Raw genomic sequence first — 17009 nt, forward strand, 5'->3', positions numbered from 1 at the left:
TGCTGCCCACATTACGATTTTCTGGTGTATGCTGCCCACATTAGGATTTTCTGGTGACTGCTGCCCACATTGCGATTTTCTGGTGACTGCTGCCCACATTGCGATTTTCTGGTGACTGCTGCCCACATAAGGATTTTCTGGTGACTGCTGCCCACATTAGGATTTTCTGGTGTGTGCTGCCCACATTATGATATTCTGGTGACTGACTGCGGCCCACATTAGGATTTTCTGGTGACTGCTGCCCACATTACGATATTCTGGTGACTGCTGCCCACATTAGGATTTTCTGGTGACTGATGCCCACATTGCGATTTTCTGGTGACTGCTGCCCACATGGCGATTTTCTGGTGACTGCTGCCCACATTGCGATTTTCTGGTGAACTCTGCCCACATTACTATTTTCTGGCCCACATTACGATTTTCTGGTGAACACTGCCCACGTTACGATTGTCTGGTGAATGCTGTCCACGTTACGATTTTCTGGTGAACGCTGCCCACATTACGATTTTCTGGTGAACACTGCCCACGTTACGATTGTCTGGTGAATGCTGTCCATGTTACAATTTTCTGGTGAACGCTGCCCACATTACGATTTTCTGGTGAACTCTGCCCGCATTACGATTTTCTGTCCCACATTACGATATTCTGGTGAACGCTGCCCACATTACGATTGTCTGGTGAATGCTGTCCACGTTACAATTTTCTGGTGACTGCTGCTCACGTTACGATTTTCTGGTGACTGGTGCCCACATTACGATTTTCTGGTGAACTCTGCCCACATTACGATTTTCTGGTGAACTCTGCCCACATTATGATTTTCTGGTGAACTCTGCCCACATTACGATTTTCTGGTGAACTCTGCCCACATTATGATTTTCTAAAGGCCCACATTACGATTTTCTGGTGAACTCTGCCCACATTACGATTTTCTGGCCCACATTACGATTGTCTGGTAAAATGCTGCCCACTTTACAATTAATTTACAGTGAAACGCTGCCCCATTACGATTATTTGGCACCTATGGGGGGGGGGGGGGGGCCCATCCAAATATTCGCAGGGGGGCCCAGTGATTTCTAGTTACGCCCCTGATCAAAATAGTATAAATTCTTCTAGGTACACTTGCATATTTTTTTGAAGGAACATGGAATATATATCAGTTGCTGTCAACTGAAAGAACAATTGATAAGCAAGGTAATGTCCATGTTTCCCTTTGGCTCATGTGGGTGATATAACAGCTTAACAGTGTGCTGACCAGGGAGCTGTTATTGGGTAATGGCCATTTTCAAAATGGAGGTGTAAGAAGGCGGGGAAGAGCCGCCGCCATGAGCCAGCGGTCGGCGGCTCTTCCCGCATTCAGTAGCCGCACACACGGGGAGGCAGCCGCCTCCTCCCAGCGCGAGGCGGCTGTCCCCGTGGAGAGGCGGGCGAGAGGCACTGAAGCCGCCGCGTTGGACGCGGCGGCTGGTACACAGGTCCCCGCTGCGGAGACACCGCAGAGCGGGGCTGCTGGGACTCATAGTCCCTCAGTGTTCAGAGTGACGCGCGCGCGCGCACTCAGGGGAAATTTATGACAGTACTAAGGGAGTCAGCTGACCAGGCTGGTCAGCTGACCCGAACTCTGCTTCCCATTGGTCCAGCACTTGGGAGGTGCTGGAGAGGCAGGTGTGTATATATACTGCCGGGTCTTCACTTGCTCTTTGTCTGGCGTTGCGTTCACATACGTGGGAGCACCCAGATCCGTTAGTCAGATCCGTTAGTGTGCCGGGACCAGCTGGAGCTGTAATCCTACACTAAGTTAGATTCTGTTGATAGCTTAAAGTACTAGTTTGATTGTGATTATTTGTTATGACTCTTGCCTGCCTTGACTATCCTCCTGAACTCTGACCTTGTACCTCGTTATTTCTGATACTCTGTTGCCGACCCCGGCTCGCTCCTTGACTCCGCCTTTGCCTACTGATTTTGTACCCCGATATCTCTGATACCTCGTTACTGAACCCTGCCTGTACCTTGACTCCGCCTTTGCCTACTGATTTTGTACTTTATCTGTCCGTGTGTATACGACCTGGCTTGTCCGACCTCGAGAACCGACCTCACGATTGGAGGCGGTTCCCCGTCCTGTTAGTGACACTCCCGCCTGAGTGCCACTTTCGGACTTTCCTTCCCACTGTCAGTCTGACTCCTCCCGTCTTGGAGAGCTCAGACCTGCGGGAGGAATCTGTGCAGTTCTCCTTGCTGCACTGAGGCTTGTCCTCTGTATTACTGTTGCACCAATCACAACACTCTACCCTGGTGACCAGAGGTTAGCTAGTATATTGGATTATCGGTGATACTGCAGATCACATATAATCTGGTATACGTCTGTATTTCCCGTGATACTGCAGATCACCGGTAATCAGACCTCTCTGTGCTTCACCGAGCGTTACAGAACGCCAGACCATAAAACAGATGGAACGCGCTGATCCTCTGACTGTGCTTGCCACTTCGGTGGATAGCATTCATCAAGCACTAGGCCAGCACAAAGCCTTAATTGATGCCTTATCAGGCTCTGTGAAAACCCTCCAGACATCAGTCGATTCAGTGCGATCCCCTCCTAGTGATGACATACGTATGCCTGTACCAGATAAGTTTTCCGGCCACAAGTCTGACTTCCGGAATTTCAGGAATAGAGTGTTGTCATATTTCGAGTTAAGACCCCGATCCTCGGGGACTGAGGCCCAACGGGTCATTTTTATTAAAACTTTATTGACTGGAGACTCCCAGTCTTGGGCCTACAATTTGCCTTCCACCGATATTGCCCTGACCTCGGTGGAGGAGTTCTTTAAAGCCATGGCCATAATCTACGACGACCCTGACCTTGCTGCGACCTCAGAGCGGAAGCTCAAACTTTTGCGGCAAGGCAGAGGTTCGGTCGAGGATTATGCGGCGGAGTTCCGTAGATGGTCCGTCACCTCTAGATTTGGTAATTTTGCCCTCATGGATTACTTCTTGTCTGGGTTGTCGGAGGAGGTCTCCGACCTAATGTTAACCGTGCCCGAGCCCAAGACAATTGACGAGGCGATATCATCGGCCATTCGCGTAGATCGCAGGCTACGCCATCAGAGACAGGCTAGGAGTAGTCACCGGGTCAGGGTGACGTCGTACGCAGTACCGGCTGCTGCATCTTCAGTAACAGCATCTCCGTCCGTCTCGCCTTCTCCGGCCCTGCCTCCACCAGAGCCAATGCAAATTGGTCGATCAAAACTGACCCAGGTGGAGCGGAGGCGGAGAATGACGGAACAACTGTGCCTATACTGTGCAGAGGCAGGGCATAGGGTACGAAACTGCCCTAACAGGTCGGGAAACGGGTCTGCCTAGGAGTAGTGGGGGGTGACACCCTAGGCACACATTCCTCACCCCTTAAAGAAAGAAAATTAATTCTCCCTTGTACTGTTACATGGGAGGATAAGTCCCTAGCCGCTGAAGCTTTTCTTGACTCCGGCTCAGCGGCTAATTTTATGAATTTTGAGTTTGCTCAGGAGTTGGGTCTACCACTCACTCCCGTGACACCCCCCATTCAGGTCACGGCAGTAGATGATTCCCCTTTGCAATGGAATCGTCCCCTGTCACAGACTCCGCTTGTGAAGCTCACCATTGGGGTATTGCACGGGGAACAGTTGCAATTTTTTGTTTTGCATATGTCAACCTCCACTATTATCCTAGGCATGCCTTGGTTGCAGGTTCATTCTCCGCAAATTGACTGGGCCACAGGGCAGTTGACAGCATGGTCACCTCATTGTTTTCAGCAGTGTTTGGGGAGGCTGACATTAGGTCAGACCAAGGTGCAGGTGGAAGGCGTACCGGAACAGTACTCGGATTATGCCGATGTCTTTTGCCCCAAGGCTGCAGATAGATTGCCCCCACATCGCCCGTTTGATTGTCCCATTGACCTCCGTTCAGGTTGTATGCCTCCTCGAGGCCATTTATATAATTTATCTGGCCCCGAAAAACTAGCCATGCAGGAGTATATCCGTGAGAACTTGGCCAAGGGCTTCATTCAGCCGTCCCGGTCACCCGCTGGGGCAGGCTTCTTTTTTGTTAAGAAAAAAGATGGGGGGTTACGGCCTTGCATCGATTACCGTGGCCTCAATAAAATCACAGTGAAGAATCGCTACCCGCTGCCACTCATAGACGATTTGTTCACACAGGTCACAGAGGCTAGGATATTTTCAAAACTGGATTTACGGGGGGCATACAATTTGGTGCGTATAAGAAGGGGCGACGAATGGAAGACGGCCTTCAATACCCCTGATGGGCATTACGAGTACAGGGTGATGCCCTTCGGGTTATGTAATGCCCCGGCCGTCTTCCAGGAACTAATCAATGAGGTTTTTCGAGAGGTGTTAGGGAAGTTCGTTCTGGTCTATTTGGACGACATTCTCATTTTCTCTAACAACCTCTTGGAACACAGAACCCATGTCAGGATTGTATTAGACAAACTGAGGCAGAATTTGTTATACGCCAAACTCGAGAAATGTATTTTTGAGGTCACGTCGGTTGCCTTTCTGGGGTATATAATCTCCACCTCAGGTCTGTCTACGGACCCTGCCAAAGTCTCCGCGGTCCTGGAGTGGCCGCAGCCGGTGGGGTTAAAATCGCTACAACGGTTCTTGGGGTTTGCGAACTATTATAGAAGGTTTATAAAGGGGTACTCCACGGTGGTCGCCCCTCTCACTAGCCTTACTAAAAAAGGGGCAAACACCACTCATTGGCCTCCTGAGGCCTTACAGGCATTTTCCAAGTTAAAAGGGTTGTTCTGCTCAGCACCTATACTCAGACATGTGGACACTTCCTTTCCGTTTATTGTTGAGGTAGACGCCTCGGAGGTCGGGGTGGGAGCTGTGCTGTCCCAGCGTTCCGGTCTCCAGGGTAGATTACACCCATGTGCCTATTTTTCCCGGAGATTCTCTCCAGCAGAAAGAAACTACGATATAGGCAATAGGGAGCTCCTAGCCATCAAATTGGCCTTCGAGGAGTGGCGTCATTGGCTAGAGGGAGCTGAGCACACCATCACGGTTTATACCGACCACAAGAACCTGGAATACATCGAGGGGGCTAAAAGGTTAAGCCCAAGGCAGGCTCGATGGTCGCTATTTTTCTCGAGGTTTTCATTTTTGATCACATATACGCCAGGTAGTAAGAATACCAAGGCAGACGCACTCTCTAGGTGTTTCGAACCGGAGACAGCACAGCCCGCTGTCCCCGAGACCATTGTCCCACGAAGAGTGGTGTTGGCCGCTACCGAGACTTGGGTGGACTGGAAAGAGACTTTGAGTCCCTTCCAGCAGGATATCCCGGAAGGAAAACCTGATGGGGTGTTATTCGTCCCGTTACCGTTCCGTCTCCAGATCTTGGAGATGGTCCACTCTCACAAAAATGCGGGACATCCTGGAGCGTCTAGAACGCAAGATCTCGTGGCCAGATGTGCATGGTGGCCTTCGTTAGCCGCTGATTGCAAGGAGTTTGTTAGGGAATGTACAGTGTGCGCAAAAAGCAAGCCCTCCCGCCTGGCATCTGTAGGTACATTGCAGCCTTTGCCCACCCCGAGTGAGCCATGGACCCACCTGTCCATGGATTTCGTGGGAGAGCTTCCGAGATCTGAGGGCATGTCAGTCATCTGGGTGGTGGTCGACCGTTTTAGTAAAATGGCCCACTTCGTGCCCCTGAAAGGACTCCCCTCGGCCCAAGAACTGGCCGATTTGTTTGTCAACCAAGTCTTTAGACTACATGGCATTCCAGAAGACATTGTATCCGATCGGGGAGTCCAGTTTGTTTCGAAATTTTGGAGGGCATTTTGTCACCAGATGGGCATGAAATTGTCATTTTCTTCGGGTTACCACCCACAGACAAATGGCCAGACGGAGAGGGTCAACCAATCATTGGAGCAGTTTTTGAGATGTTACGTTGCCGAGGCGCAGAATGATTGGGTCAAATATTTACCTTATGCAGAATTTGCCCACAACAACCTAAAGAGCTCTTCCTCAGGGTTCTGTCCATTTCAGATTGTGACAGGGAAACTGCCGAAATTCTCTCCACTGCCAGTTGCGTCCACTCCGTTCCCAGCCTTGGAGGCTTGGCAAAGGTCATTTAAAGACATGTGGTGGACCATCAAGAATAATCTCATAAAAGCATTTCAGAGTCAGAAGGGTCAGGCTGACAAGAGACGCTCCTTGGAATGGAGATTCCAACCAGGAGATTTGGTTTGGGTGTCTACCCGTCACCTGTCACTAAAGCAGCCTTCTGACAAACTTGGTCCCAGGTTCGTGGGTCCATTCCCAGTGACTAGGAAGATCAACGATGTCACATATACCGTTGATCTTCCCACCAGCATGCGGGGAGTGAGATCTTTCCACGTGTCACTTCTCAAACCCGCAGTCCAGATGGGTCCCACTCCTCCTCCTCCTGTTTTGGTCGATGCCCAACCCGAGTATGAGGTAGAGAAAATCATAGATTCACGTACTGTACAGAATTCAGTGCAGTATCTCGTACATTGGAAGGGATACGGCATTGAGGAGAGGCAATGGGTACCTGGGAACCGCATGCATGCGGACGAGTTAGTGAGGGAGTTTCATACTGTGCATCCAGAGAAGCCTGGAGGGAGTTGTCCGGAGTCCACTCCTCGGAGGGGGGGTACTGTAAGAAGGCGGGGAAGAGCCGCCGCCATGAGCCAGCGGTCGGCGGCTCTTCCCGCATTCAGTAGCCGCACACACGGGGAGGCAGCCGCCTCCTCCCAGCGCGAGGCGGCTGTCCCCGTGGAGAGGCGGGCGAGAGGCACTGAAGCCGCCGCGTTGGACGCGGCGGCTGGTACACAGGTCCCCGCTGCGGAGACACCGCAGAGCGGGGCTGCTGGGACTCATAGTCCCTCAGTGTTCAGAGTGACGCGCGCGCGCGCACTCAGGGGAAATTTATGACAGTACTAAGGGAGTCAGCTGACCAGGCTGGTCAGCTGACCCGAACTCTGCTTCCCATTGGTCCAGCACTTGGGAGGTGCTGGAGAGGCAGGTGTGTATATATACTGCCGGGTCTTCACTTGCTCTTTGTCTGGCGTTGCGTTCACATACGTGGGAGCACCCAGATCCGTTAGTCAGATCCGTTAGTGTGCCGGGACCAGCTGGAGCTGTAATCCTACACTAAGTTAGATTCTGTTGATAGCTTAAAGTACTAGTTTGATTGTGATTATTTGTTATGACTCTTGCCTGCCTTGACTATCCTCCTGAACTCTGACCTTGTACCTCGTTATTTCTGATACTCTGTTGCCGACCCCGGCTCGCTCCTTGACTCCGCCTTTGCCTACTGATTTTGTACCCCGATATCTCTGATACCTCGTTACTGAACCCTGCCTGTACCTTGACTCCGCCTTTGCCTACTGATTTTGTACTTTATCTGTCCGTGTGTATACGACCTGGCTTGTCCGACCTCGAGAACCGACCTCACGATTGGAGGCGGTTCCCCGTCCTGTTAGTGACACTCCCGCCTGAGTGCCACTTTCGGACTTTCCTTCCCACTGTCAGTCTGACTCCTCCCGTCTTGGAGAGCTCAGACCTGCGGGAGGAATCTGTGCAGTTCTCCTTGCTGCACTGAGGCTTGTCCTCTGTATTACTGTTGCACCAATCACAACACTCTACCCTGGTGACCAGAGGTTAGCTAGTATATTGGATTATCGGTGATACTGCAGATCACATATAATCTGGTATACGTCTGTATTTCCCGTGATACTGCAGATCACCGGTAATCAGACCTCTCTGTGCTTCACCGAGCGTTACAGGAGGATGGAGAATTCTGTTGATCACAGTGGACAAACAGGACACAGGAGAGGAAAACGAGATTGATGAGTAGACTACACGGGAGGTAAATATGACCTGGGTATGTTTATTTTGCCTTTTAATTTTCAGTTCAGGTTTGTTTTGAATTAGAGGACACCTGAAGTGAGAGGAATATGGAGGCTGACATTTATTTCCTTTTTAACAATGCACATTGTTCCTCCGGTCCTCACAGGAGACCCTTTTGTCCTCCAGCCTAGTCACCTCCTCTCACTCTCGCATCCAAGACTTCTCACGGGCTCTGAAAACACACCTGTAGCACTGAAGGCACACTGGCTCACCCATTAATCCTTATGTTTCCTTCCCTTTTGTTTCCTCCCCACTACCCTCTAGATCAGGCATGGGCAAACTCGGCCCTCCAGCTGTTACGGAACTACAAGTCCCACAATGCATTTGCCTTTATGAGTCATGACTGTGGCTGTCAGACTCCTGCAATGCATTGTGGGACTTGTAGCTCCTTCACAGCTGGAGGGCCAAGTTTGCCCATGCCTGCTCTAGATTGTAAGCTCGCAAAGGCAGGGACCTCCTCCCAGTGTTTCTCATACTGCTGTAATTTTAACATATGTACATGTACCAACTACACATCAACTATGTATGTATCCAGCAGTGGCTGGATAGTGCAATGGTTAAGGGCTCTGCCTCTGACACAGGAGACCTGGGTTCAAATCTTGGCTCTGCCTGTTCAGTAAGCCAGCACCTATTCAGTAAGGAGTTTCTTAGGCAAGTCTCCTTAACACTGCTACTGCCTACTGAGTGCGCTCTAGTGGCTGCCTCGCAAGCGCTTTGAGTCCAACAGGAGAAAGGCGCTATATAAATACTGCAATTATTATTAATTATTAATTCTATTCAATGTCATGACTGTACAGTGTCTTGTATTTCTTATGTATATTTGTTCCCCATTATTTGTTTGTATTATGTACAGCGCTACGGAAGATGTTAGCGTTATATAAAAAAAATAAAAATAATAATAATAATAATTGCTTGGCAGTCCTGCTGATCCTCAGATGTTTCTGTCTGAAGTCTGACTAGCAAGCCACATGCTTGCTTCAGGTGTATGATTCAGACACTACGGATGCTTGCATGAAAAATCAGCAAGGCAACTGGTATTGTTTAAAAGGAAAAAATATGGCAGCTTCCATATGCATCTCACGTTACAGTAAAAAGAAGCCGACTAAGGCTCCCTGCACACTGCAAATCTGATTTGCCATTCCGATTGCGATTTGCAATTCCGATTTTCCCTGAATGCTATCAACAGAAAAAACGCAGCATGCAGTAATGATTAAAAATCGGAATTGCATGCATTGTGCAGGGAACCTAAGGACTGTTTTTACATTGAGGTATTTTATCAAGGTCACAGGAATGCTGTCATTCTGAGAGAAGACACCTTTCTTGTTTCTAGCATCAACAAAAAAGACCATATCCTTTCTCAATTGCCTCCATACACAAAATTCTTCCAGGCATGTAAGCAGAACGAGACTTCATAAATGAGAAATCTCATAGATGCAACTTAGATGAACTTCATGTAAAATAGCAGATTTATGCAAATGTTAGATGGTAGAACATCAGTGTGTACAATATTTACTTGTCTAAAGCTGTTACAAGTGAACATAATGGCAAACTGCATTTATTACAGTAAACAAAGCTCATGGGTAATTCTGCTATTAAAATCTAACATTTGGCAGAGTGGCATGGAAATGCAGGAATTCCCCAGGAACGCGCAATAACTCCCATATGTTTAACAGAGGAAAAAATATGCTTACACCTCGGAGTGTGGAATCCTGGGGGAATTTACGCCTCCTTATATTTTATTTGCCTGCCATAGTACTAAGAGATCTACAGCAGCAGACTCCCATAAAAGCTATGAACATTGCATATAGACTTCACATGATTTATTGCCTACTAAGAGGAAATGTCATGTTCTTTTACATGCCAGAACTGAATAAACCTCACTCAGCACTGCAAGTGACAGGGACTCACCAGCACATTATATTACTATACATTAGGCTATTTCAAATGACTCACATAGAGCTTGACCACTTGCTGTTAGGGCTGAAAGAGACAAAAGCAGTTACTGTGCTCTGTGATTAGAATGAGATCAGTGCTCCACTTTACTAGGGATCTTACAGGTCTTACTGGAGCCAACATATCCTCAATAGATGAATGGGACGTCTTTAGCTCACAAAGTATAATGATTCCATTAACTGTACTCATCTCTTTTCTAATATTGCTAACTGTCTTGGGTAACTGTCTTGTTATTGTAGCATTCATTGAAGACAAGCGACTTAGAAGTAGAAGTAATTTCTTCCTTCTTAATTTAGCCATTTGTGACTTTTTCATTGGTAAGTAGTGAGCTCGCAAGGGCTGGATTCTCTACCTATTTTTCTTGTAATTGCTGTATATCTTGTTAGAGCCTGTCTCTATTAGTCACTATGGCATTAATATTGTTTACCACCTCTGTATAATAGATACACATTTGTTTCTTGCATTGTACAGCACCATGATGGTGTTAAATAAATCAGTGAATATAATAATAAAATGCTCCTTGTTAAATGCATCAGTATTGTATATAGGCAGTAATATGGGACGATCCCATTTTAATAAGACAAATGTGAATCTTAAAGGGCAACTGGAGTGAGAGGGACATGGAGGCTGCCATATTTATTTCCTTTAAAACAATACCAGCTACCTGGCAGTCCATCTGATCCTCTGCCTCTAATACTGTTCGCCATAGACCCTGAAAGATCATACAGCAGATCAGGTGTTTCTGACATTTTTGTCAGATCTGACAAGATTAGCTGCATGCTTGTTTCTGGTGTGATTCAGCCACTACTGCAGCCAAATAGATCATCAGGGCTGCCAGGCAACTGGTATTGTTTAAAAAGAAATAAATATGGCAGCCTCCATATCCCTCTTGCTACAGTTGTCCTTTAAATATTATTGGGCAGGATGGTAGTGTAGTGGATAGCACTCTTGCTTTGCAGCGCTGTGTTCAAATCCCAGCCAAGGCAGGCACTATCTGCACAGAGTTTGTATGTTATCTCAGTGTCTGTGAGGGTTTCCACTGGGCACTCCTCCAATATCCCAAAAACATGTAGATAAGTTAATTGGCTTTCCCCTAAATTGGCCCTAGACTACAATGGACACATGACTATGGTAGGGATTAGACTGTGAGCCCCTCTGGAGGGGCAGTTGGTGACAAGACTATGTACAGCATTGTGAATGATGTCAGCGATATGTAAATAAATAATAATAATAATAATAAAATATGTATAACTACAGTGTGTGAAGTGCACCAAATCCAGTTTAATGGCATCAATGCTTCTATGGAATGATACAATAAAGTAAATATTTGCATACTTGGGTTCTAATGGTAGGACACATGATGTTTTGGGTACAGCTAAAGGAAAATTGTATCATATATTCAGGGAGTGTAAGATATATGTAAAGCTGGCGATGAGAATAAGAACTTTACAAGCAGGAAGTTGTGATTAGTAATTCACACCCCTTTGCACAGTTGCCAATCTGGCTCTGGAACTTCTGAATATCCAGCAAACCAAAGTGTTCCGGTGGACGTTTTTTTGAGTACACTGCCAATAATTTATTTAAAAAGGGGCTAAAGAGTTAACAAAAATGCCTGGCCAGCTGTGGTATAGTTGTACTCTTGACCTTTGTGCAGTGTTCAGCAATGCCCTATGGATGCAAACCAACCTCAGGCCTCCTCTTCTGCTGTCCACTCTATAACATACATGCATAAGCACTAAGCTTATGCATGTATGCTAAGATTGTCACCATTAGTGTAAACCTGTAATAAAAAAACTTCCCCTGGAGGGTACTTATCTCAGGAGGAGGAAGCCTTTGGATCCAAATGAGGCTTTCCCCATCCTCCTAAGCCCCGGCAATCCAGCGTTGGCAGCCCCACAAACAGCACACATCAATATTTACCATCTGCACTCCTGTGCAGGTGCAGTAGCGACTTTTCGATGGGCTCTAGTGGCAATAGCCGAGCCTAATCGGGTCATCTCTACTGTGCAGGTGCAAGTCGTCTACGCAGTAGAGTGGACCTGATTGGGCTCAACTATTTCCACCAGAGCCTATCAGAAAGCCGCTACTGTCTCTGCGCAGGAGCACAGATGGTAAATACTGCTTCCCCGTACTGAAGTAAGGGGGGGGGGGGAGCCTTCTACCAGAGCCAACTAAGCGACATCCTGGAGGTTAGCAGATATCTCTGATGGGGATCACACAGAAAACTGATAAGGTCCAGTACAGACCAAAGCCGCAAATCTCCCTTGGGCGTTCGTAACCCGGGGACTACCTGTACTGCATATTTATATTTATGCTCTGAATCTGGATACATGGGCTTGATTGTGACTAGATAGTTTGAGTATCTGAGATCAGTCGAGATAGTTACTCCCCACTGTATGCTTACTTGTGTGGGGGAGATCAGCAAAGAACCTCGACCTGATCCAGACACCTATCACTGACTGACTAACAAGTCCTATGTGATCCGCAACCATTCCAGATGCTTTTTTCACCTGTGTTTTTATTGCTGTAGCATATATTAAGGCTCATTTTACACAGGATAAGAGGTTTATAAGACCATTTATTTGTACATATTGGTTAGGCCCTGACGGGCAACGTAACACATCTCCAGTTACTAGCTACCTACATGCCTTATTGGAGGATTTCATATTGTGGACCTCTGTGCACTGTATATTTCATGTGCTTAATTTCTTTGTTTATGTTTCTGTATCTTGTCAAAGGGGCCTTCTGCATTCCACTGTATGTAACTTACATCTTCTCTGGCAAGTGGATTCTTGGGAAATTTGTATGTAAGCTCTGGCTAATAGTGGACAACCTCATGTGCACTGCCTCTGCTTTTAACGTTGCTCTTATCAGTTATGATCGGTTTCTCGCAGTCACTATGGCCGTGAGTATTCTAGGAGTATATGTAATAGTTTCTTACTTTTGTAATGTGCCAGTTGCCTTATGTTACGAATAATACAAATATTATAGAGAATGTACAATGTCCCAACATTTCTTCCAATGCTGTTTCCCTATCTCTACGTTAGGTAAGCAAAGCATATTTTAGAAACAAAAGAGATATATTTATTCGGTGCTCCATTTACACCAAGGATATAGTCTAAGAGGAGTTTGAGTAAATATTCTGTATGAATTAAACACTAGTTTTCAATAGAAAATCCCAGTAATTTTTCTGTTTGGTCTCTAAATACATACAATATTTTGACCCATTTTGAAAATCCTGTAATTCTGAATAAAAAAGGAACCCTATTGCACAATGAACTGTACAGGAAGATCTCAATTTTACGCCTGGGTTGTGTACTAGAAACATGCTTGTAATTCAAATATGGCATAATTGAAAAACAAATCCCATTTTAGCCAATAATAATTATAGTAATTGCGCCCTACATGAAATTTAATAAAGAGACCACGTTTTGTCTAAAGCTAAATAATCATGCTAAATGTTTTTCCCTTGAAATTATTATATGTGCACATCTTGGGCTTGATTCACTAAGACAAATAGCATGCCTTATCAGAGATAGCATGCCTTATCAAAGTTAACACGCCTTACCAAAGTTAACACGCCTTATCAGTGTAGCATAGCGAGCGCTGCGAACCCGCAGGGGCTCAGGTCAGGATGAGTGGAGCTCTTGTCATTGCCAATTAGCAGGCATAAGTTCGTACCGCTTGCTATGCTACTCTGATAAGGCGTTTTAACTTTGATAAGGCGTGTTATCTCTGATAAGGCATGCTATTTGTCTTAGTGAATCAAGCCCCTTGGGTGACAATCTAGAAGATGCACGTGTCCCCTGATGTCACTGGCCTCCCTATTAGTGATTCACATAGTTAGATACCCCTCAGCACTGCAGGCTGCCATTGTCATTCCATCTGACAGGTGCAGCAGAACATGTTCTGCTCATCCTATGCCCATTCCTACTCCATAGGACACAATGGGGTTGATTCATGAAACATCTGTAATATTACTATGCATGCACAGTGCACTGCAATAATACCCTTACTTCCAAACGTACTGTAAGTATCAGGAGATATGCTATTAGCACGACCTGCGGTACTCTAGCAGCGCACCTGCTACTGCAGTAAAGGCACACGTTTCATGCCAAGTTACTCTTCCATTATTATACAGGATGCAATAAAGTACAGAGAAATAGGCCATTAGCATGACCTATGGTACGTTAGTAGCATGCCTGTTACTAGAGTAACGCACACGTTTCATGCCATGTAACTCTTCCATTATTATACAGGATGGAATATATAAAAATGTCACCTGTAAGCATCTCTGTGAGAATGTATCAGTTTGAAGGCGAGTGATCATCAGTGTACAGTAAAAATACTGTACTATAATAATAAAACAAAAAAATAAATCCAGTAAACTCAATAAACTAAGCACGAGCTATACTGTTTTGTTTTGTTTTTTAAACAAAAATAACATTATCATAGACTGAAAGACAAGTATTTTATAGTACATTTCTTAAAGTCATTGGGAATAGTCTTTTAAAAAAAAGCCAGATACTTACCTAAGGAGAAGGAAGGTTCTGGGTCCTATAGAACCTTCCTTCTCTGCTCCCGGTCCCTGTTACAGCGCTGGCTCCCCTGTAGCAGCATGTGACCAATTTGGTCAAATGCTGCTGTCTCTGCCGCCGAAGGGAGGCTTCGGAAGTCTTCGGTAGCCTGAGTGCTCCCTGTAGATGGGCTGCTCCATACTGCACACATGCGAGTGCCCTCTCCCGCGTGCACAGTATGGAGTCACCTGTCTTTGAGTGGACTCGGCTCCCGAAGACTTCCAAAGTCCCCGCGGTGGGGGATCTGAATGGAGGAGCTGCCGCTGCAACAAGGGCACTGGGAGAGGAGAGGGAGGGCTCTATAGGACCCAGATCCCTCTCCTTAGGTAAGTATCTGGTTTCTTTATTTTATAACGACTCCCAATGAATTTAAGTACACCTGAACTCAGAGTAATATGGAGGCTGCCATATTTATTTCCTTTTTAAGGGGAACTGAAGAGAGAGGTATATGGAGGCTGTCATGTTTATTTCCTTTTAATCAATACCAGTTGCCTGGCAGCCCTGCTGGTCTATTTCTCTGCAGTAGTATCTGAATAAAACCAGAAACAAGCATGCAGCTAGTCTTGTCAGATCTGACTTTAAAGTCTGAAATACCTGATCTGCTGCATGCTTGTTCAGGGGCTATGGCTAATAGTATTAGAGGCAGAGGATCAGCAGGGCTGCCAGGCAACTGGTATTGCTTAAAAGGAAATAAACATGACAGCCTCCATATACCTCTCTCTTCAGTTCCCCTTTAAACAAGACCGATTGCCAGTCTGTCCTGATGATGTCTTTGTCTGCAGTAGTGTCTGAATCACATTCCTGGAACAACCATTTAGCTAATCCAGTTAGTCCTCAGTCAGAAACACCTGATCTGCATATGCTTTTTCAGGGTCTATGGCTAAAAGCATCAGAGACTGAAGATCAGAAGGACAACCAGGCAATCTGCATTATTATATGCACATAATATGTCAGCCTTCATATCCCTCTCAGTTCAGGTGTACGTCAAAGCAACTCTAAACCAATCCACCCTTCACTCTTGCACATTTTTGTTGTAGTCTGCATATCAAAATAACATAACTTTATTACTGCACAGTGTCATCTCAGCTTTCTGACCAGATCTTCAGAAACTGCTGGCTCTGTCTCATTGGGCTGCCATTTTGAATTTGGAAAAGTAATTTAGCTACCGTGCTGATTTTCCTGAACAGAATCTGAGAAGATCGGAGACACTAGTGGACTATCTCTGCCTCTGATCTCTAGTGGCAGGAGGAGTGTGTACACTAGCGAGTCAGATCAAGGTCAAACAATCAGCTAGAGTTGCAGCTCTTCCTACACTATCACAGAGACTCAAGAGAAAAAAAAATGTAAACGATTTTGAAATCCTGAAACGATTTTTAGAAATGCAGACAAAATGTTTCAGTTTTTTTTGCAAAACTGTTTCTGAGTTTGCATGCACTTAACATTTTTTTTTAAATACTTGTACCTTTAGCTTCTCAGTGTTTTTCTGGGCATTACATTAGTGGTGTTTTACTGATTTAAATTAATTTAGTTTTTGTGTTTGCAAAATACTGCATGTCTATTTTTATCCACTGACTTAGGTCATATATCGCTCTGAGCAATACTGCCATAGTAACACTGTGCGTATGATGGCCACAGTGTGGATACTCTCCTCCCTTCTGTACAGCCCAGCTATTCTGTTTTGGGAGTACCTGCACAGTGACAGCCCCATCCCGGAAGGCACCTGCTTACCTGCATACTTTTACAACTGGCACTTCCTTCTTGCAGCTTCTTTTTTTGATTTTCTACTTCCTCTTTTAAGTATTTCATTCTTCAATGTGAGCATCTATTGGAGCATCAGGACAAGGAGCAGAACAAAATGTCGCACTACCATGTTTGTATCTCCATCAAATGAAAGAGAACTTACTCAAATATCGTATATCACATCAGCAGAACTTATTCCAAATGAGCAAAATGATCTGCATGTAAGAGCAATAGATATGCTAAAGATGTCTCCAACTCAAACGCTAAAGAAAAACTGTCCCAAAAACACTAAGCCAACTTGCTTACAAAGTCATCAGAGACATTCAGGGCATATCCGCATTGTCAAACTCTCTCAGGATAAAAAGATTGCCAAATCTCTCTTTGTCTTAGTTTGTGTTTTTGGCATTTGTTGGGCCCCGTATTCGCTTCTTATGACCATTCGTGCCGCTTGCCATGATTACTGTATCACATCATACTGGTATGAAATCGCATTTTGGCTGCTGTGGATAAACTCCTCAATAAATCCTATTTTATATCCTTTATGCCATGAAAGTTTTAGGCAAGCATTTCTCAAGATTCTTTACAAATATCTAAAGAATGCTGGATAATTTGTGGAAGGAAAGTATAAAAGAGTGACTGGATATAATTTTGTTTGACCTGTCCTGAGATATCTGGGACATTTAAAGACCATTACATGCGATCTGTAAACAACGTGGTACTATTCCCTTGCAGTTGTGTCCGACTCCGGTATTTAACCTAATAAATCAATTTAATGCAAGGAACGGATTTATCTCTTCTTGCTATGCTCTTCTGC

General features: G+C 45.7%; 1 protein-coding gene across 1 annotated transcript; it reads left to right on the top strand.

Annotated features, from left to right (window-relative positions):
• Window positions 1-2826: 2826 nt before the first annotated feature.
• HRH4 (histamine receptor H4) lies at window positions 2827-16803 on the top strand. The gene is made up of 5 exons (XM_068238361.1): window positions 2827-3249; window positions 7929-7933; window positions 9972-10195; window positions 12617-12783; window positions 16033-16803. Exons 1-5 carry the CDS (start codon window positions 2827-2829, stop codon window positions 16801-16803), a joined length of 1590 nt encoding a protein of 529 aa, XP_068094462.1.
• Window positions 16804-17009: the final 206 nt, after the last annotated feature.

The sequence above is a fragment of the Hyperolius riggenbachi genome, chromosome 5 (genome assembly GCF_040937935.1).
Source record: "Hyperolius riggenbachi isolate aHypRig1 chromosome 5, aHypRig1.pri, whole genome shotgun sequence".
Taxonomy (NCBI): domain Eukaryota; kingdom Metazoa; phylum Chordata; class Amphibia; order Anura; family Hyperoliidae; genus Hyperolius; species Hyperolius riggenbachi.